This window comes from Mixophyes fleayi, chromosome 2 (assembly GCF_038048845.1).
Source record: "Mixophyes fleayi isolate aMixFle1 chromosome 2, aMixFle1.hap1, whole genome shotgun sequence".
Taxonomy (NCBI): Eukaryota; Metazoa; Chordata; class Amphibia; order Anura; family Limnodynastidae; genus Mixophyes; species Mixophyes fleayi.
The window spans coordinates 330,729,012-330,751,158 of record NC_134403.1 but is presented as its reverse complement, the minus strand read 5'-3'; the positions used below and the strand labels follow the sequence as shown (position 1 = coordinate 330,751,158).

At 41.8% G+C, this 22,147-nt stretch overlaps 2 protein-coding genes across 9 annotated transcripts in view; one reads left to right on the top strand and one right to left on the bottom strand.

Moving 5' to 3' along the window:
• ANKRD13B (ankyrin repeat domain 13B) overlaps positions 1 to 22,147 on the bottom strand; it is a 135,491-nt gene that overhangs the window by 51,746 nt on the left and 61,598 nt on the right. The window lies entirely within an intron of this gene.
• The window catches only part of GIT1 (GIT ArfGAP 1), a 250,380-nt gene continuing 244,200 nt past the window's right edge, over positions 15,968 to 22,147 (top strand). The window contains exon 1 of the mRNA XM_075196861.1: positions 15,968 to 16,125. Coding sequence (XP_075052962.1) covers positions 16,113 to 16,125 — 13 coding nt within the window. The 5' untranslated portion in view covers positions 15,968 to 16,112. The remainder of the gene's footprint in view (positions 16,126 to 22,147) is intronic.

Sequence of the window (22,147 nt, the reverse complement as noted above, 5' to 3'; positions counted from 1 at the left end):
AAATGGTCTGGGAATATTCCTTGCTTTATTAAATCTTGCACACATGATGACGTTGGGCCTGATTCATTAAGGAAAGTTAAGCAAAAGTAAGCAAGTAAGGCAAAACCATGTTGCATCGGAGGGGGAGCTAAATTTAAAATGTGTTGGCAGATTTATATTTGGGGAAGGGCATGTCCTAGAACAACTTTAAATTTTGGTGTGCAAATAAGCTATCAAGTATTTGTGTGCTACATGATAAAACAGCCAGTATTTTCCTTATGCGCAAAATAATAAACTCATTTGCACCCCTTGCATTGCAACATGGTTTTGTCCAGAACACTTAAGTAGGAAAACTTACTTAATTTTTTGCTTAACTTTAATTAATGCCCATTGTCAGTATTTACAATGTTTCTTGTCGGATTGGCTATGATTTTCCAACGGTAAATCAGTCAACATTTATCCTGACGACACCAAACTGGTGACAGGGTAAATATCAACACATTCACCGTTGGAAATATGACCACCACAGGTCTTGTCTGTCTTTATGTACTACAGAATCAGGCCAGGCCCCTTTTGTATAACCAGGGGTGTAACTTGATAGCTGTGGGCCCCATAGCAAAATTTAGCAAGGGCCCCCATATACCATAAAAAAAATCTCACATGTACACAAGGGGCTGTGAAAGGGAAGCACCCAACCCCCAACTCGGCTGTGGGCCCCCTGCACCTAGGTTACTTACACCTCTGTGTGTAACCACTCCTGTTCCATAATGAAATGTACAGAATCAGAAAAGAAAATACACCGAGATATGAGAATCACTGTAGTTGATTTTCTGGTTTCAATCTCCTCTTTATCAACAAAACAGACCCATAAGTTTCAAAGCATTAACAAAAGTCCCTTCTTGATACCAATGACAAAGGTCAGATTCTGTGGGAGCCGGTGATAGTTCCTATATCATTAATAACAGTCCCTGTATCAGATGCCATTTCAGTCAGAGCAGCTGCTATGATCAATTCCCACAGTTCTGTAGCACCACTATGGTGCACAAAGGAGCTTTGTCCTAACGAGTACAGCTCAAGGGAGGAAAAGCGTGTGCGGTACGGCACACATACACATAACACGTACACACACACTGATCACTGCTACATTCTCCCCACATATAAACCCACAATGTAGGCTTCTTAGAAACAGCTCCTCATGTCATACAGCAGTATAACAGCAATACATTGACATTTGTACCACCAACATAATACAAAACATTATAGGAAGAGGATATCTTAAAATCCAAGCATGTCATATCTGCCAAGTAGGTTTGATAAATCCAATGTTAATCATAGACCCTTAGTAAAAACCTAATAGCAATATGTAGCTATTCACATGATCATATCTTCAGCTGTAAAATGGTGACCCTTCCTGTTATAATTCCATGACATTCTGTAAATAAGATGTTATTATGGGCTATCCTGTGGGCTGAAGTTTATACATCCATTCCCAACCTCTGCAACATCAGGTACTTTTTTTTTCTCCTCCTGGAGATATGAATGAGGACAAATGTATGAGGCACTTGGAGACCAAAAACATGTTTGAATCATACATGAATACTCTCCTGGAATGTACGGGAGTCTCCTGAATTTTCGGGCATGTCTCCCAGACTTCTGGGAGAGCAGGCAAGCCTCCCGCATCCTGTCCCCTATGGGCCTCAGTGACACGAATCATAATGAAATGCGTCATTTTGGCCCCGCAACATGACATAATGCCATCATGACACGATTCGCCCCCGTCCCACCCCCTTCCACCACACCCCTCTTAAAGGATCTGAAAGTCAGAAAATTTCAAAGTGGGTAAGTATGGTTTTAATAGGGTGACCAGTGTTTTGGGACATGACTAACAGATTATTAAGATCCCCTGATATACAGGATAACCAAGGCCTCCAGTAATGTTGGCATCCAATGCAGCAGGTCTCACATACCAAAGGCCAGCCCGTGGGTCAGACAAAGTATGGCATAAACACATATAAATAGGGAGCCACGTCTATCTCTCACTGCATGCTTTTACCATCCAGCAACTTGAACAGTCGTAGCAGAAAGACGTTAATGTATTCAGCGATGATTGAGACTGTGACACCCTGTGCTTGTGACTTGAAGAGAACAATTTGCATGTGATTTGATTACCAGATTCAGAGCTGGTATTTTTTTTCCCTGGAATTCTCCCAGAGACTAAGTCTATTGTGTGAACTCTTCTTTCTGCCACCTGTGATGTAGAAAAGCGCTACCTGGACCTCATTTACCGTGCAGAACGGATGAGCAGCACTAAGGGGCTTGGTTTTGCACAGCTACATCCGGGTGGTTCGCCCAGAACACATTAAGGTGCACACACACTTTCCGGAGGTGGAAAGACCTTAAGGTGCACACACACTCTCCGGAGGTGGAAAGACCTGAAGAGACACACTGTGAAAAATGAGTAAATGTCAAACGAGATGTCAAACCACCTGACTCTAGAGCCAAATTCCATTAAATAAATATTTCTGTGTTTCTCCTAAAATAGTGCTCGGTTTAGCCTAATGTATGGCTTAATATAATTAGAGAGTGAGGGGACATAGGAACTGTCATTATATGTGGCCCTTTTATTTGTTTGACTCTTTGTTTTACATTAAGTAAAGTGCACCTAAAAATTAGCTTCTTCATGGAGTGCAATTGGAAGGCATCTCATTAAAAGTATAGATCAAGACCTCTGCTCCGCAAGCTCAATGCTGGTACTAAATTCAAGTCCTTTTGTGAGTAGAAGTGGCCCTGCATCCCCTTTGCACAGCAAGGAACATCCCCCAAAAAATGTCTCCTCTCAACATCTTTTTCACATTTCAATAAATCTTGCTTCACAAAAGTAAACCTCCTTTTTTTCCCTCAAACCTAGGAGCACCAGTTCCGCTACTCATTCCATCCAACTACACGCTTTGACTGGTGAAATTTTTGTCCTCTGAAAATGCCATTTTGCACTGTAAATCTTTGCGCTTGGTGAAAATCTAGTCAGTGGGCACCGCCAAAATGCTCCGTCTTGGCCACTTTGTGCTTTGTAAATAAGGCTCAGTGACTGCACTGAGACAAGGAAATAAATCACCCAATATTTACACTCCTACTACGGCATCAGTTGTGATATCACTCAAACCTCGTTTGAAAATTTAAATAACAAAATAACTAAGACCAGTGAAGCGTGAACATTTAGAAATGTGTAAGATGGGCAGATTGATAGCATACACATGACATAATAATTTATTACGTATAGCAGTTGATTTTTTTTTTTAAGTTTTTACCTCAACTGAGAGCTTCTGACTTGGATAATGGATAATAAATTGAACTGTAGGCAGGGCTTACCCTAGGAGGGGCGGGGTTTGTGACAAATGTGTCTTTTCTGTGGTATGCTCAGTCCACTCAACTTCTCCAGTGGATTACAACACCTAAAAATGTCAGAGTTTTATTTTCTCCAACTACCCACCTTTTGGGATCCAAGGAAGTGCCATCTGTTGAGCCCCCGCCTCAACCTGTATCATGTATCAAGTAACCCTATCCAACCTCCTGTGTTCATTTGATATGTGTAGAGACATTGCAACATACAAGGTAGTGGAGACAAAATGGAAACAGATGGATAAATGAGGGACATCAAGCATACTGAAAGGAAGGGCTTCCTCACACGTGGGGCTCATGGGGTAAGTAAATAACATCCCTGCATCGTCAGGGTCATGTATTGTATGACAATTCTGGACTGTCCTAGTTGTTTATAAGTATGGCTAAAATAGCTGTAAGAGAAGACCTCTTTACCCTCAAAGAGTGGTGATAATTGGGGTGTGTTTGACAGGAGGTTTAGTGGCCGAAACAGTTTAACTAGCTAATATTTCAGGAACAATGGTGTCTATGTTTGGGTAAGCATGGAGATCCCAGGGAATCCCAAAACTTCATCAGCAAAAAGCAACAGTGGGTAGAAGCACTTACTGCATGATTGTGATATCTATGGCTTAAAGTGCAAATGAAACAGGCCAGTAATTGCAGATCAATTGACTGTAAACTTCAGCCTTTGGCACATGCAGCTGTTTTCATACAAAAACAGTCTGATGAGAAGTCAGATTGCAGAGACCGCTCATTACACCTGGTAATCCCCATTGGTTAGAGGCATTTCAAGGACATGCTGCATTCGGGGGTGCAGCAATATGACATGTTCGAACATATGTTACCTAATTAACCTTTTAACAGATAACACTACATTGGTACAAGGATCCTCACATTTTTGGAGCCTGGTTTATATTATGTATTATTAAAAACTGCCACTTCTACTAGTGCATGAGAGTACTTAGTCAGGTACTAGGGCACATCCCTGATATCCTTGTGTTCAGTCTCAGGTTTACCTCTGTCATTTGCTGATTTCATGACAGACACAAGAAGGAAGAATGTTTTCTGTCTGAACCACTAGTTGTGTTATTTTTGTTTAATCTGTAGGTTGTATTTTCAGCTAACAGTCCGTGGCACACATGTGTGGCGGTTTCATTAGCCAATCTGGAAGATTTAAAGCAAATTGTCCCAGAATTGCCACAAGTGCACCACAGACCACTAAGAATGACCAAGACTGATTGAAATCTTCTAGACTATAATAACTACTGGCCAATAATGCATTTGGCAGGAAACACACATAGGGGTTCTCACACATACTATCATAAAACATAGTTTACCATACAATGCAACAAACACCACAAAATAGTTCAGTACAATAAAATAAAGCGGCCCGATTCATTAAGGATCTTAAATGAAGAGGTATCTTATTTCAGTCTCCTGGACAAAACCATGTTACAATGCAAGGGGTGCAAACTAGTTTTTCTGTTTTGCACATAAGTTAAATACTGACTGTTTTTTCATGTAGCACACAAATATCAACTTTAAATTTCAGTGTACAAATAAGCTATCAAGTATTTGTGTGTTACATGAAAAACAGTCAGTATTTATGTTATGGGCAACACAGAATACTAGTTTGCACCCCTTGTATTGTAACATGGTTTTGTCCAGGAGACTGAAATAAGATACCTCTTCATTTAAGATCCTTAATGAATCAGGCCCAAGGTGATTATATTATCTACAGGTTCAAGACTGGAATTATAAGATGCAACAATGGTGTTTTCCATATAAATTTATTTGGGAGCCCAAAAGGAGTAACAATAAATACAAGAAAGGGGGATATGTGAATTTGGCTTCAAAGATGGGAAGGAGGTGAAATGTAGTTTTAATAAATAATATGTAAGAGTGGAACTAAATGCCAACCCGCTGTACCTGAGCAGTAGGGGGGAGTCCCTCCTCTGAGAAGGGCCGGCTCCACCACTAGGCGAACATAGGCTATTGCCTAGGGCACATGGGTGTAGAGGGCGCCTAAAACACAATGGGCCTGTCTGATCTTCGAATGCAACCTGCACGCAAGTTACATTTTTAAAACGAACAATGGACGTGTGCCTGTATTCAAATCCAAACAGATCTCAAGATGTGTTTCTATATGAATCTGGGTATCAGTACGCTCTGCCTATACAGTACTTCTCGTATGTTAGCGGACAGAACACATTGCAGGATACGCACATGCATATGTAAAATATCAAGTCCCATCAGAACGTATGCAAAATAATTTTTTAAATATAAGTGTGGCTGGATTACTTATAAATAACTTATTTGTGGCTGGATCAGGTAGAAATAATTTATCGTAGACATTTATTTCAATTAGTGGTGCAGGCATCAATTTATATCATTGCAAATGTACTGATGTTGATACTATGTATTTGTGTATTGGGAATGTACTGTGGCCAGGGTGGAGAAAATGTGTTTGTGTAGCGAACAAGGAAGGGAAATCCTAATATTAAGTTAATTAATTCTCTCAGAAGTGACAAACACCTGCTTTGGCCTGAAAGTCCGGCAGGGGGTCGTTACCTGTGTGAATGTCTTGTTAGAGAGACAGGAAGTCTCCTAACAATATAACAGCACATTTGAGGAAAACAGATTGGTGTAAAAGTTAAACTGTGTTAGATGCAAGAGTAGATTATATCCCAGTGCTAAATTATCTAATGTGATATGAGACGTTTCGGTACTTGGGCGCGTCAGGGGGCTGGGCTACCCCCTCACAACATGTGTGTAAATCTGTATAAAGGGAAGACTGTTTTACCATGTAATGTATTAAATCTTATGTATTAAGTCTGTAACTCTTGAAAGATCACTAGTAAAACAAACTGGCGTTGAACTGTCCTTATAAAGGCTACTTGAGCTAATAAAACATCATTGCTTCAAGATCCAGCTTTGACGACTACTTACCCTGCTGCAATTCTTGTGACCTGCAGATTAGACCAAATCTAGTCCGTTATCCGGCTGTTCTGAGGTTGGGACCCAGCACTTCAGTACCAAAACTTTGCCAAAGCAGCTCTGGCCAGTATGATAGGCCAGGGTTAACCATCCGCAGCAACCCTGATCAGAGGGCAAGAGGCCAGGGGTACCAGCCCAGGTAGGGTACACCAGCAGCAACAGTTACCCAGAAGGACTTGGTTTGAGATGCCGCTAAAAAGTGGTGGCAGCAGCTTAAACCCCTCCTGCGGTTAAAGGGCGCAATTTGGGATAAAGAAAATGAGGCAGTGACAAGGCAACCCCAACCGGTCCCCAGCAACAAAACAAACAGGATGGCATAGGAAGTCCATCCTGTCACAATAATTAGTTACCAACTCAGAAAACTATAAGCATAAAAAAAATGTGCTTTAAAAGAATTCTTTTTATTCTTCATTTTTTCAACATTAAATGCATAAATCAGGATGTTCTTAACATGTAATCTATATACAATGCACTTTTACTTTCTCTCTTACTTTTATACACATATAATGTGCTAACTAGTAGCACGCATACATGGAGATTTAATATAAAGACTATCCGTGCCAGTCTTCAATGTCAGTTTATACCTGCCCTGAAGCTGGTGCAAATGATACAGCTAAAAACACGTGCTTAAGATAAACCCAGGACTTGAATCACCCACATCTGCGTTGGCGCACCCTCACTGTACATTACCTAAGTCCATCCGCCCCTTCTCTCTCCTGTTCCACCCATAAGGTCTTAGACAGGCAGGTTATTCACATTCAGGCATGAATTGTATGAAATTGCGTTCTTTGGCGGAAGGTCCGATTCTGAGCATGTAAGGAGCTATTTCACACAAGATACACACAAGATACGGCATGCATAGGGACTTAAATTCAAAGATGAATCAGGCCCTGAATCATCATCATCACCATTTATTTATATAGCGCCACTAATTCCGCAGCGCTGTACAGAGAACTCATTCACATCAGTGAATGAGTGACATAAAGTTACTCCTCATTCAGTGTAGGTATTGTCACCTCTGCACTTCCACAATGAGCACCGGCCGCTAACATGATGGAGCAACAGCTAGAAGTCTCTCACCTGTGAAGCTGCCAGATGCTGTTTTTCTATGTTTGCAATGAGCTGCTGGTGTAGCGCTCTGTTATGCTGTCACAACCCAGCACAATCCCAAGAAGATGCTCATCTCTCCCCACTAGAGCACCCAGAATGCACACCACCACCTTGCCACCAAGTCCCCCTTTCTTTGCACCAGTGGCCCTCACGATGAAGTAGAATTTGACTTCAATTTTTAATTATTTTGTTAGCTCTTCGCTGACAGTTTTGCACAATAATATCAACTTGGAGTGCAATTAAATATAAATGTTGTATTATAGAAATGCAATATCTAGTTAAAGAGATTCCTGGGGAAAATATGAACAGTGTATATCTTACCTTTTTATGCACAAATGAATGGGAGCTCAACAAGCTTGTGTTCCATAGGGACAGAACATTACCCTGATAAGACTTCCCTAAAATTTTTGGATAATGTTCAACTCTTCCATTTATTCTGCTAGGTATTTATGACTATACTGTATACATCTTATACTGAATTTATTGTAATTAGGGTAGATATGATTCCTCTAGTTTCTTCTTCACCCAAGAGATTAATTATAGAAAGTGAAACCTTCCAGTGTTAATTAAATGGTTTACCGGATAAAAAAAAAGCCCCAAATGAGCTAATGAGCTCAGTAAGACACTGATACCAGGGGGGCAATGTAGTCTGAACATCTGTAAATTGTATCATACTGGGACTGGGGTCACATGCGACATAGCAGGATTGCAGAAATATTATCCGTAGTAGCTCCTGCCACTGGGAATATGTGGAATATTTCACATGTGAGAATGCACAGAATATGGCTGTCCAATGTGTGACACGGGAAGACCATACTTGCCGACTTTTCAAACCTCTCCTCCGGGAGATGCCAGGGGAGCGGTCATATGACAGGGGATAGGAGGGGGCTGCTAGGAATGTCAACTTTCAGGGTGTTTCATAACAAGGGGCGGGGGTGCCAATCTCATGCACACGCAGCAGCGTCCCATCCAATCTCTGAGCATCTCTCTGGTACTTGTTTCTGAGCCGCATCTCTTGCTCCGGCCACAGGTCTAGCCTACGTGCCGATTACTAATGATGACGGCTGGGCATCCATTCTGTTACATGTGTTTGCAATCAGTAGCAGCTCTAAAAATGTATCTTATGTACAGTAGACATTTGTTACATCCTAATAAATGTATTTCAGGGGTGAAAAAATAATAATAAACATTGTTTTTTAATGTTTATCATTAATGCCTGCATTATTAACACGTAACATTAACGGAATAGTTGTTTTTTTCTGTGCATTCTTTTGCAATTTTTACATTACACATATATATTGGACGTATCCCGCAGTGTCTTGTCTAGTAGGGCAAAGCAGATCTACTCTTGTATACATCACTACTCGTATCTTCACATCCGCACCTTGTTGAATTTGGACGTACGTATACCCGATTTATGTGCATTTTAAAACGAGCGCACATGGTGCTCAGGAGTTGGGTACTAAATAACAAGGTCCTAAACCCCCACAGCAATTAAGCCTACATGAGAACAGCGATGGAGGCCATACTGATAGTGGTTTCCCCCGACAGCTTGCAAAACAGACTTCACATAAACGCGGCGCATGAAGAGGCCGTCCGGCCAAAATGACGTAAGTATACAGCGCGACACTGTCATTATTTTTATTACGCTGTTCATTTAAGGAGGTGCCGGGTGTAGCGCCAATACAATGGTTTTTTTTTTCAAAGCATTCTTCATTGTACTGGCGCTACAAACGGTGCCTCCTTAAATAAACAGCGTATTAACAATAATGTCAGCGTCGCGCTGTATACTTACGTCATTTTGGCCGGACGGTCTCTTCATTCGCTCCATTTATGTGAAGTCTGTTTTGCAAGCTGTAGGGGGAAACCACTATCGGTATGGCCTCCATCTCTGTTCTCATGTAGGTTTAATTGCTGTCGGGGTTTAGGTAGTCGGGGATGTGACTTCTACTAGCGCTCAGTATGTGTCCTTTGATGAATCAGACCCTCAGTGTGATTTTCATTTGAATTATCCCAACTAGTATGTAACGGCAATGACCCACGCAGAGCAGCTCTGCTATATATATACTTTATAATTAAATTAGAGATCTCTCTGAACCAAAAGAATTTACATCCATTTTTAAATCAACCAAACTTGTACGTTCAGCAAACATATCCATCTCTCCGCAGCCATCTGAATGCACGTGCCCCACACTCTACATAAACTAGAGATGCAAATCAGCCATAACGTTATGTAAATATGTTTAAAAACCTGCCTTCTGTTTGACCTTTAAATCTAGAGGAAAATTACATGTGACTAAGCACTTCAAGTAGCAATTAAGAAATCAGTGAAACATATGGACATATTTTTGTTAAACAGAAATAACTATACTGCAGTGATGGTTTAGTATATGGATGTAGCTCTAGAATATAGCTTCTCTTGCCTCCCTGGATTTATACAAAAATGCTGTAAGAATATGTAAAAGGCAGTCAGAACAGCATTAATTGTGTATGCAGAGAATGCAGAGTATCCAAGTTTTTGTGTATATAATGTCGGGCAACCACCTCTCGCACCCCAGTTTGTACATTGAGTGTGCAGAGGATCAATGCCTTTTCTGTATGTGTATATATATATATATATATATATATAACTCAGCAGCCTATTGGGCACATTGTAAAGGAAAATAAATGCAGGTGGCCCAGTGACCTAGCCCAAGGTAGTCCCCACTATGGGACTGGCCCAGGGGGGCCCCACTACCTCCAGCACAGGCAGCCCCTGATCTTGCCTAGGTCCCCACGGGGTCTTAATTGGCTCTGACGTGCTAGCAGCTGGCACGATGAAGCTGACAAATAATGGGGGTAGCTGTATATTTTGTGGTAATGTTACTGATACTTTATGAGAAGGATCTGTAGTATATTAAATGTGGGCTACGTTTCTTTTTTACTTGGAGGAACTTAAGCACATCAGCATTATACATTGTTTTACCCTCCAGTTTCTGGTGCTTGTAGTTCTACATTGGAGGGCAGCAGGTTGCATAATACTGGTACGTTTAAGAAGAACTGGCATTTTGGCAGGGCCGATCAGAGGGTGGCCCAAGCCAGTTTTGTGCTTTGAGCCCCATGGGTGTCTCAATCCAGCTCTCCTCATTAGTCAGCTTGCAGAGCACACCATTCAGGAGAGATGCCATTCTCTTCACTATGATCCTTCATCTTCTCCCAGAGATATGTTGTCAACTTCACTGAGGTATGCAAATCCTCTCAGAATACAACAACTTTGTGACATGGTCTAGTGGCGAGGGATATGTGTGACATCACTGGTGGCATAGCCAGGTCTGGAATAGAGCACAACTATGACAGAGTTTGCCCATAGTCCGCTCTAGTCAAAATTAAGCAAAGCAATTTTTGTAGGTTAAAGTCCCTTTAAATCAAGGGAGAACAAGTGGTTAAATTGGGCGAGTATACACTGTATGCCATGCTGCCACTTCTCCATCTGCCTTTTTTTTATCTTAAAACTATCAAGCTCCATTCACCTATACTTTTCATACCGCCGCGTCGAAATTCAGACTTTTAGTCAGGAACTATTAGAACTCAAGCACAATTTTATTTATTTTCATTGGTTGGTTATCGGTGGAGGCTGAATCTCCATGTGTCTGTCCAGTAGTAGTCGTGGGGGTAAATTTATCAAGCTGCGGGTTTGAAAAAGTGGAGATGTTGCCTATAGCAACCAATCAGATTCTAGTTATCATTTATTTAGCACATTCTACAAAAGGACAGCTAGAAACTGATTGGTTGCTATAGGCAACATCTCCACTTTTTCAAACCTGCAGCTTGATAAATTTACCCCCTGGTGTCTAAATGTCTTTTGGTGTGTAAAATGTGGCTCGACTTTACAAAAAAACAGCAAACTGTTGAGAGCAATACAAAGAGCATTTTGCAATATTCACAGATATAAAGCATTTCTTCCACTAACAACATTTAAAATATTATAACTATTTGTGAAGCAGATTTGCTTGAAACTCCATAGTTAATGAGTAGAAGTCTACAGATGTTATAGTTAAACACAATATAACATACACCGATCAGCCACAGCATTAAAACCACCTGCCTAATATTGTGTATGTCTCCCTCATGCCGCCAAAACAGCTCTGACCCTTAAAGCCATGGACTCCACAAGGCATCTGAAGGTATCATGTGGTAATTGGCAAGAAGACGTTAGCAACAGATCCTTTAAGCCCTGTAAGCTGTTTTTCAAGCACATCCCACAGATACTCAATTGGATTGAGATCTGGGGAATTTGGAGGCCAAGTCAACACCTTGAACTCTTTGTCATGTTCTTCAAACCATTCCAGAACAATTTTTGCAGTGTGGCAGGGCGCATTATCCTGCTGAAAGAGGCCACTGCCATCAGGGAATACTGTTGCCATGAAGGAGTGTACTTGGTCTGCAACAATGCTTAGGTAGGGGGTACGTGAATGCCAGGAACCAAGGTTTCCCAGCAGATTACCCAGAGCATCACACTGCCTCCGGCGGCTTACCTTCTTCCCATAGTGCATCCTGGTGCCATCTCCTCCACAGATAAACAACACACAAACACACACACGCACACTGGTCACACGATGTAAAAGAAAACGTGATTCATAAGAACAGGCCACATTTTTCCATTGCTCTATGATTGAGTTCTGGCTCTCACATGCCCATTGTAGGTGCTTTTGGCAGTGGGCAGGGGTCAGCATGAGCACTCTGACCAGTCTAAGGGTACGCAGCTCCATACCGAGTAAGCTACGATGCACTGAGTGTTCTGACATCTTTCTATCATAGCCAGCACTACCTTTTTCAGCAATTTGTGCTCCAGTAGCTCTTCTGTGGGATTGGACCAGACGGGTTAGCTCTCGCTCCCCACGCACATCAATGAGTCTTGGGCACCCATGACCCTGTTGCATGTTCACTGGTTGTCCTTCCTTGGACCATTTTTGGTAGGTACTAACCACTGCATACTGGGAACACCCCACAAGACCTGCCGTTTGGAGATGCTCTGACCCAGTCATCTAACCATCACAATTTGTCCCTTGCCAAAGTCGCTCAGATCCTTACACTTGCCCATTTTTCCTGCTTCCAAAACATCAACTTTAAGAACTGCCTGTTCACTGACTGCCCACTATATCCCACCCCTTGACAGGTGCCATTGTAATAATCAATGTTATTTACTTCACTTGTCAGTGGTTTTAAAGTTGTGACTGATCGGTGTATATTTTACCAGAAAAAAAAATACACTAAGTTGATATTAGATCCAATCACAATTGCTATTTTTCTCTATAAAGATGTACCGTGTCTGGAATGTAGACATGTATTATAAGTAAGTCTGTTTTACCAAAAAGTTATTTACTGGAAAATTACAGCAGGAGAACTATTGCTTGGCCTGTATTAGTATTTTTAATCCAACATGGCTATGTATTTGACTAAGAAATAATTCTGCTTTTATCTGCGTATTCGCTATTTTCACATTGTGACAGCAGAAAGATTACAAATTTATGATAAATGAAACATTGATCCCGGCGTTTTGAACAAACTATAAGCCAGATTCCAAGTATATTTTCACATGTCTGTGATTCAGGATACTCAGTTTATATTACTCGGATGTGCCTGGATCTATTCATTTTTGACAATCTGCCATATTCTCGGCACTTTGTTTAGGAGTGATGAATTGTCCTACTCGTCCAATAGTCACAGATTATATTAGATGGCATAAAAATGTACATTGTCTGTAAGTAGCCTAAGAAAAAACTATTGTCATCCAAACAAGCTACAAGTTGTCCTTCGCTATCTGCATTAAGGTCAATTTTACTTTGTGGCTAAACACTTCGACCTTGCAATGTAGCAACAGATTCATATGTATCTGTTCATCATTTGTGATACTGACAGATATGGTTTGCAAGCAGCACAGTTTACAATGGTATTACATGTTATTACAGAACAGAGCCAAGTGATCAGTGATCTCTGATGAGCAAGAGTCGCCATCAATGTAGTTTAAATAAATAAAATAAAAATTATTTGGAGCAAGCAGAGGACAGTTCATTAAAACAGAGTGTGAGCGAGGAAAAGTGCATATACAGTATATAGCTCTTTAATATGATATAATATATTATCCTACAGGCATTTGAGTTCCAGTACATGCACAAAAACTTTGAAGCATTCAAGCTGCCCAAACAATAGGTTTTTATCTAGGTTGCTAGTTTTTATTTATTATTCATTTATTATCCTTTATTTATATAGCGCCAACATATTATGCAGCTGTTTACAGTGTATAGTAAAGCCTGTAAGAACACATCACCACCAACCTTACAAAAGGACAGTGCTGGATTTTCAATATAACCCCCAAATGGATAGGAAGGAGCACATAAAATCTCTTGATCTCAAACCCTATAATATGTCATTGACCAGTAGAGATATAAAATTTTACAAGCTTTTTTACAAGGGGAGCCTAGAATTTATATATATATATATTAGTATCCAGGTGCTTGGCATTCATAAATAACATGCGTGCATTACCCTGTTGCCTTCCTCAGTACTTCACTTGTATTGAAAGTACAATAAATAGATTCCAGGTGAGGCGGCACTCAAGGATTTAAGACAAATTGTGTATTTAATCCTTTCCAACGTTTCAGTATAGTACTTTCCTCAGGGACACCCTTTTGATACAAACTACAATTTGTCTTAAATCCTTGAGTGCCGCCTCACCTGGAATCTATATATATTTTTTATATATATATATATATTTATCTATATATATATACAGGTTAACCCGTGCATGATACTCATGCATTCTAGTCAAATCAAGCTACTTAAGGTGTTAAAAAGGTTCTTGTCATGCATTTGGGCCATAGCCCAGGCCTCAACCACCAACCACTCCCACTGTCACCCCCGGCAACCACCAACCACTCCCAACTGTCACTTCTCCTTCAAGAAATATATATATATTTATTTGAAATCTTTATAAACACTTTTAACAATTAACAAATTAAATTAACAAATTAAAAACATCTTAGTATACCAAATTTCAGCCCTTTCTGAATTTTTTTTCCACACACACTAAGAATTTAGTAGGTCAGTGTATAACTCCGCTCAGCAGGTGGCGCTGCAGCTTGGTTTTATTTTTCCCACACACACACAGACAGACTAACACACGTCACTAGACATTTATATTATAGATATATATATCTATAATATAAATGTCTAGTGGCGTGTGTTAGTCTGTCTGTGTCTGTGTGTGTGTGTGTAAAAAATAAAACCAAGCTGCAGCGCCACCTGCTGGGTGGAGTTATACACTGACCTACTAAATTCTTAATGTGTGTGGAAAAAAAAATTCAGAAAGGGCTGAAATTTGGTATACTAAGATGTTTTTAATTTGTTAGTTTAATTTGTTAATTGTTAAAAGTGTTTATAAAGATTTAAAAAATATATATATATTTCTTGAAGGAGAAGTGACAGTTGGGAGTGGTTGGTGGTTGCCGGGGGTGACAGTGGGGAGTGGTTGGTGGTTGAGGCCTGGGCTATGGCCCAAATGCATGACAAGAACCTTTTTAACACCTTAAGTAGCTTGATTTGACTAGAATGCATGAGTATCATGCACGGGTTAACTTGTGTGTATATATATATATATATATATATATATACGCTCTCAATGCTGTGTCTCTCTCTATATATTTAATCTCTCTCTGTAGCTCTTTCTATATATATAGAATCTCTCTCTCTCTCTCTCTCTCTCTCTCTCTCTCTCTATATATATATATATATATATATATATATATATGCAAAATGCACAGAGAAAGTAAGACAGGTACTAGTCAATTGCGGTAACACCACAAGCAGCCGTCCATGTAGTTAGGATATATATATCCCCCCCAATGTCGACCTCAGTATTAAGCCCCAAAGTAAAAATCATGAGTCTGCAGAAAGGAGCTTAATCCACGACCACCCCCAGCACACTAAGGGAGAAATTAAATTGTCCGCGTTGCCACCAAAAGTGACGCAGTCTGCGCACTATTACCGATATTACGGTAATAGTGCGCTTAATTACCATTAAAACCGTAATTTTAATGCCGGCTTTTTGCTTGCAGCAAGCAGGGTTAAAATCTCCGTATTAACGGTAATAGGTTAAGCGCTGCATTAATCTGGAGGGAATTGAATTCCCCCCCTAACAATTTATAATAATGTAAGAGCAGCCCAGTTCCGTAGCAAGTAGCGGTCTGTTAGTGTGAACTCACAATATAAGTCACAGAACTTCGATGTAACTACTAGCTTCCATGAACATTAAAAGTAGCGGGTATATTATTCCTTATAATACACAAGTTTTCATTTAAAACATCTGTTGGTCCTTCCACAGATCCACCCTAACACAGACTGACATTTACACAGACTCACAATAACTAACACACATTGACTGTCATTGACTACGACAGTGACTGGCACAGACACACTCACAATGGAGCTGATCTTGGTGGGACCAATGTGACACCGCTGCTACCATTGCCTATACTTCTGTTAGAGCATCAATAATTTATTTAGAAGTCTACAGAATGTTGAAATGTGGAGACGTTCTGATCCCCGTTACAGGTCGAATCCTCTGACTTGGGATATGCCGCACCCATGAGAGAGGGCAATCTGGGTTATCCTATATGTCGGGAAAAGGTAGGTGAATCTTTACTGTATAATTAGTCCATTCTGACATCAGTACGCACCTTTCATACAGATATTATTTACTGAAACATTAAAGGAGATTGCCCATTGATGTGCATTATATGGATGTAACAATATATTGACAATGTAAAAGCCACAGAAGGCACAAATGTAAATTTTAATGAGGATACAGAGGCCTCAAGGTGAATAACCTAACAGGATGAGCAGAGTGTAGCAGTGAATATTATACACTCTTATGGTAGTTGAAATGAATAATAAAACACACATTATTGATTGAGTTGTACAATGACAACAACAGTGAGACAATATTGTCTAATTATTTTGTTTGTATAGCTTGACTTGCAACAAAATGAAAAGCAAACAAAGCTACACTGAGCCAGATTTCACTGTAGACAGACAAAAAACACACTGCATTAATTCTCCCAGCTGAGGCGAAGAAGAGATCAAGTAAACTGAGATAGTCCATGTTCTGATAATAACACAACACATCACAACCTCACAAAAAAACCAACCAATGATGAACTTTGTTAACAATTACTGAAAGACTTAATCTTGCAGTAGGCTTTGGTACTTTCTGACCCCAGAGCTAAGATAGGGCTCAACCATACTCCCATCATTTCAAATAATAAAATAGGGGTAATTTAGATTACTGTTACCAGATGTACTTTGCTTGTGCAAGACCTAATACACCCACAGAAGTAAAATTACATAAAACACATTAGAAACATTACAATTCCCTGACCTCACAAACATACTGTCACGGGCACTAGGAGTCTTTACCCAGGGATCACCAGATGGTAGGCTTACCAGAGCAATGTAGATGGTAATCGAATACTCTGGTAGCTAGGTGATCACGGAACATGAAATGATGGCCGATGAGATGCTCAGGAAAGTCTATGACTAGCAACACTGGTAATAATGAGGTAATAATACACAAGGAACTGTATGGACAAGGACACGTGAAGATAGTCAGTGGTCTGCGATAGCAAGTTGTACCACTGCTATAGGGAGGAGGAATGTCCAACAGAATCAAGGAGGTGATGAGAGTCAGCGGTCTGCGGGTAGCAAGTTGTACCGCTGTCTAAGTGAAGGAATGGAATCCAAGTGGAGGTATCCGGGTAGTCAGTGGTCTGCGGCAGCAAGTTGTACCACTGCTATGTGAGAGGATGATGGAACAGGTGATAACGGAAACAGGGATCAGTGGTCTGACATCAGCAAGTTGTACCACTGAATATATATGTGAGGAGGTGCACAGGGGAAGACTGCAGCACAGGATATACACAGGCACCTTATACACGATCCACTGTAATATGCACAATATAGATATACATATAGATATAAATGACTGAGCAGGTCTGCAATCTAGAAAGTCTCTTGAAGTAGTCCAGCACAATAATAACACAGTCAATGATGGCAATAGACTCAGCGGATAGCAGACTCCAGAGAGAACCAAACACAGTCCAGCAAGATATGCAATACACAGCACAGTCAATGAGAAGTATGCATACCGTGGTTCAGCAGTAGCAGTCAGATGGGATAGCAGCGGTACCTGAGCGGCGGGAGGCCGCCTGGATAGAAAGTCCCTGGATAGGTGAGGCAGCGGTCTAGCAGGTGCAGCGCACAGGTGAGTAGACCAACAGGGACACGAATTCACAGGAGTCAGCAACACGTGGAACTGGACTCATAGGAGACCCAGGAGAATGGAGATGATCCAGCAGAGGGTAGTAGATGAGATACAAATCAAATGCTGACAGGAGGGTAGAGACCAGTGGAACACGTGAAGGCGTGGAGAGTGGATCAGCAGGAGATGGAGGATAGCGCTGACCACAGCAGCAGGACTCAGCGGCACACGGAGGTAACCAGTAGCAACCACAGGAACCAACAGCGATGGGAAACAGGAGTGCAGCGCAGGGCAGGAGCTGTTGATCATGAAGAGTAGCAGATGGTAATGAAAGCGGCAGGCTCGAGGAAGTTACAGCAAAGATGAGATGAGACTGTAGTGCACGGAGGCAGCGGATAGTAATCAGCTGGCAGTCACGATGTTGAACCCAGGCGAGTTGAAAGCAGGAGACTGTAGTGCACGGAGGCAGCGGATAGTATTCAGCTGGCAGTCACGATGATGAACACAGGCGAGTTGCAAGCAGGAGACTGTAGTGCACGGAGGCAGCGGATAGTAATCAGCTGGCAGTCACGATGTTGAAGCAGGTGAGTGAAGTAAAAGCTGGAGTGCACGGAGGCAGCGGATAGCAATGAGCAAACAGTCACATAGATGTACAATAACGTAGAAGTGGTTTAGAAGACTGTAGTGCACGGAGGCAGCGGATAGGAATCAGCAAACAGTCATGATGATACAGTTGATGGTAGAAGTGGTATGGAACCACAGTAGTAGAAGTGGTTTGGAAACCACAGGAATCAGCAGCGCTGAATACACGAGTAATACAGGAACACCTTCAGAGACTCATGAGGAATGAGACTCCAAGATCAGGCAACGTGGTGTTGACCACAGGTGCTTAATATAGGGAGTGTTGCCTGATCTGCCAATTGAGTTAAAGGGGTATACACTGAAGTATAGAAAAGGGCTGCGCATGCGCAGACCCTCAGGATGGTGGACGGCCACGGTTCCTAAATGTCCGGGAAGAGGCACTCACGGTCCGGTGAGTGACAGTACCCCCCCTTTTAAAGGTGGGCACAGAACGCCTGGAACCGGGCTTGTCCGGATTTTTGGAGTAAAACTTCTTCAAAAGGGCAGGAGCATTAAGATCTTCAGCTTTGATCCAAGAGCGCTCCTCAGGACCAAAGCCCTTCCAATGAACGAGGAAGTGGAGGACTCCTCGCGAAATTTTTGCATCTAGTACCTCGGTAATCTCAAAATCCTCCTCCTGATGAACTTGAACTGGCTGCGGAGCTGAGGGAGGAGTTGAGAAACGGTTGATAATAAGAGGTTTGAGCAAGGATACATGGAAGGCATTAGAAATCCGAAGACTCTTAGGAAGAAGGAGTTTCACACATACTGGATTGATAACTTGAATGATCCTATATGGACCAATAAAACGAGGGGCGAATTTCATGGATGGAACCTTCAAACGAATATTTTTTGTGGATAACCAGACACGATCTCCAATTTTTAGTGGTGGAATAGCCCGCCTCTTCTTATCAGCGAAAGATTTATATTTGACAGATGTCTTCTTTAAACAGGTTCTGACCTGAGACCAGATATTTTTAAAAGTCTGACAAACAGTTTCCACCGCAGGAACTTGGGTGGGCGGGAGGGCAGGAAATTCCGGAAAAGACGGATGGTGACCGTAGACCACAAAAAATGGAGTTTTGGATGATGACTCATGGTACATGTTGTTATGGGCGAACTCAGCCCAAGGGAGTAACTCCACCCAGTTGTCTTGATTGGCTGATGAAAATATCCTTATAAAAGTCTCAAGATCTTGATTGACACGTTCGGTTTGTCCATTGGATTGCGGATGGTAAGAAGATGAGAGTGCTAATCGTATGCCCAAGGTTTTACAAAGGGCTCGCCAGAATCTGGACACGAATTGTACTCCTCTATCAGACACAATCTCAGATGGACATCCATGGATACGGAAGATCTCTTTAATGAAATGTTCAGCCAGAATAGACGAGGAAGGCAAACCAGACAGAGGGATGAAATGAGCCATCTTCGAAAATCTGTCCACTACCACCCAAATAGTGTTATGGTTCTTACTAGGTGGTAAGTCAGTAACGAAATCCATACTAATATGGGTCCATGGTTTGGACGGAATGGGTAATGGTCGCAGCAACCCTGCTGGGGTTCTGCGAGAGGATTTGAATTGCGAACATAATTCACAGGAAGCAATGAACTCTTTGACGTCTCTCCTCATTGAAGGCCACCAGTAACTTCGAGAGAGGATCTCAAAAGTCTTGTGTTCCCCGGCGTGTCCAGAAAAGCGAGAGGCATGGAACCACGAAAGGATTCTCCTCCTTAGTATAGGAGGCACAAGGGTCTTCCCAAATGGTAGCGTTCTGGTGGATGAAGCAGCCAGTGAGATACATTTGGGGTCTAGAATGGTATGGTTGGAAACCTCTTCTATATCAGAGGACGTAACAAAGGCTCTAGATAAGGCATCAGCTTTTTTGTTCTTGGCAGCTGGTTTGAAGGTAATTATTAATTCAAAACGGGAAAAGAAAAGAGACCATCTTGCTTGACGAGGGTTCAAGCATTGGGCAGACTGGAGATATGACAAGTTCTTATGATCCGTGAAGATCGTCACCGGATGGCGAGCTCCCTCCAACAAGTATCTCCATTCCTCTAGTGCGACTTTGATAGCCAGTAATTCCTTGTCCCCGATGGTATAATTTTTCTCTGCGGGTAGGAGACCCCGAGAATAGAAGGCACAAGGGTGGAATTGTTGCTGTTCCGAGCGTTGGGAGAGAATAGCTCCTAAGCCCACATTAGAGGCATCTACTTCTAGGAAGAAGGGGAGTGTCACATCAGGCTGTCGAAGGATTGGAGCCGAAGAGAAGGACTCTTTTAATGTTTGAAAGGCTTGAATAGCCTCAGTTGACCATTGCTTAGGATTAGCCCCTTTCCGAGTCAGGGCCACAATAGGAGATGCAATGGAAGAAAAGTCTTGAATGAAGCGTCTATAGTAATTGGCAAAACCTAAAAAACGCTGGATCGCACGAAGAGTAGTTGGCTGGGGCCAATGTAGTACAGCATTTACTTTGTCAGGATCCATCTTCAGGCCAACTCCGGAAACTATATACCCCAAGAATGGAATCTGGGGTAATTCGAATGAACATTTTTCTAATTTACAGAACAATGAATTTTTCCGTAGCCTGGAGAGAACTTCTGCCACATGTTGGTGGTGAGAGGGCAGGTCCTGTGAAAAAATCAATATGTCGTCCAGGTAGACGACGACACATACATATAATAAGTCCCGAAAAATCTCATTGATGAAGCCCTGAAAAACAGCGGGGGCATTACATAGCCCGAAAGGCATTACCAGATATTCGTAATGCCCGTCTCTGGTGTTAAACGCTGTCTTCCATTCGTCACCGGAACGAATTCTGATTAAATTGTAAGCACCACGAAGATCCAACTTAGTAAAAATACGGGCTCCCTTGATGCGGTCAAATAGCTCAGTGATCAACGGAATGGGATACCGATTCTTGATAGTAATGGCATTGAGTCCACGAAAATCTATACAAGGGCGTAATGATCCATCCTTCTTTTTGACAAAGAAGAACCCAGCTCCAGCGGGCGAGGTGGAAGGTCGAATGAACCCACGCTGGAGGTTCTCCCGTATATATTCAGATGTAGCTTGAGTTTCAGGTAACGAGAGTGGATAGACCCGGCCCCTGGGAGGAGTCTTGCCAGGAAGAAGGTCAATCGGACAATCCCAAGAACGATGAGGAGGAAGACGTTCAGACTGAGCTTTATCAAAAACATCGGTAAATGAAGCATATTGAGGAGGGAGTCCTGGTGAAATAGCTGAGATGGAAGCTTGCTGTACCTTGAGAGGAATGACTTGGGAAAGGCAATGATGGTGACATTCAGACCCCCAAGACGTGACTTGAGGGGTGCGCCAGTCAATCTGGGGAGAGTGACACTGAAGCCATGGAAGGCCTAGGACAATCGGACTTGTCGTAACAGGAAGAATTAAAAACGATATCTCTTCATGATGCAGAGCACCAATCTGAAGGGTTACTGGAGACGTACTCTGGGTGATGAGACCGTTGATGAGACGTGATCCATCGATAGCCGTCACAGTAATGGGAGTTTTTAAGGTAATCACTGGTAGAGACCATTGATTTACTAACGATTTGGAAATAAAATTTCCTGCTGCTCCGGAATCAATCAATGCCTGTGACTCAAAGGTTTTGGTAGCAAAGGAAATAGTCACATCAAAAGCGCAGACTTTAGATTTCATAGACGATGGAGAGGACTCCAGGGACCCTAACTTCACCTCTCCAGAACTAGTTAGGGCCTGGCATTTCCCGATCTCTTAGGGCAGGAGCT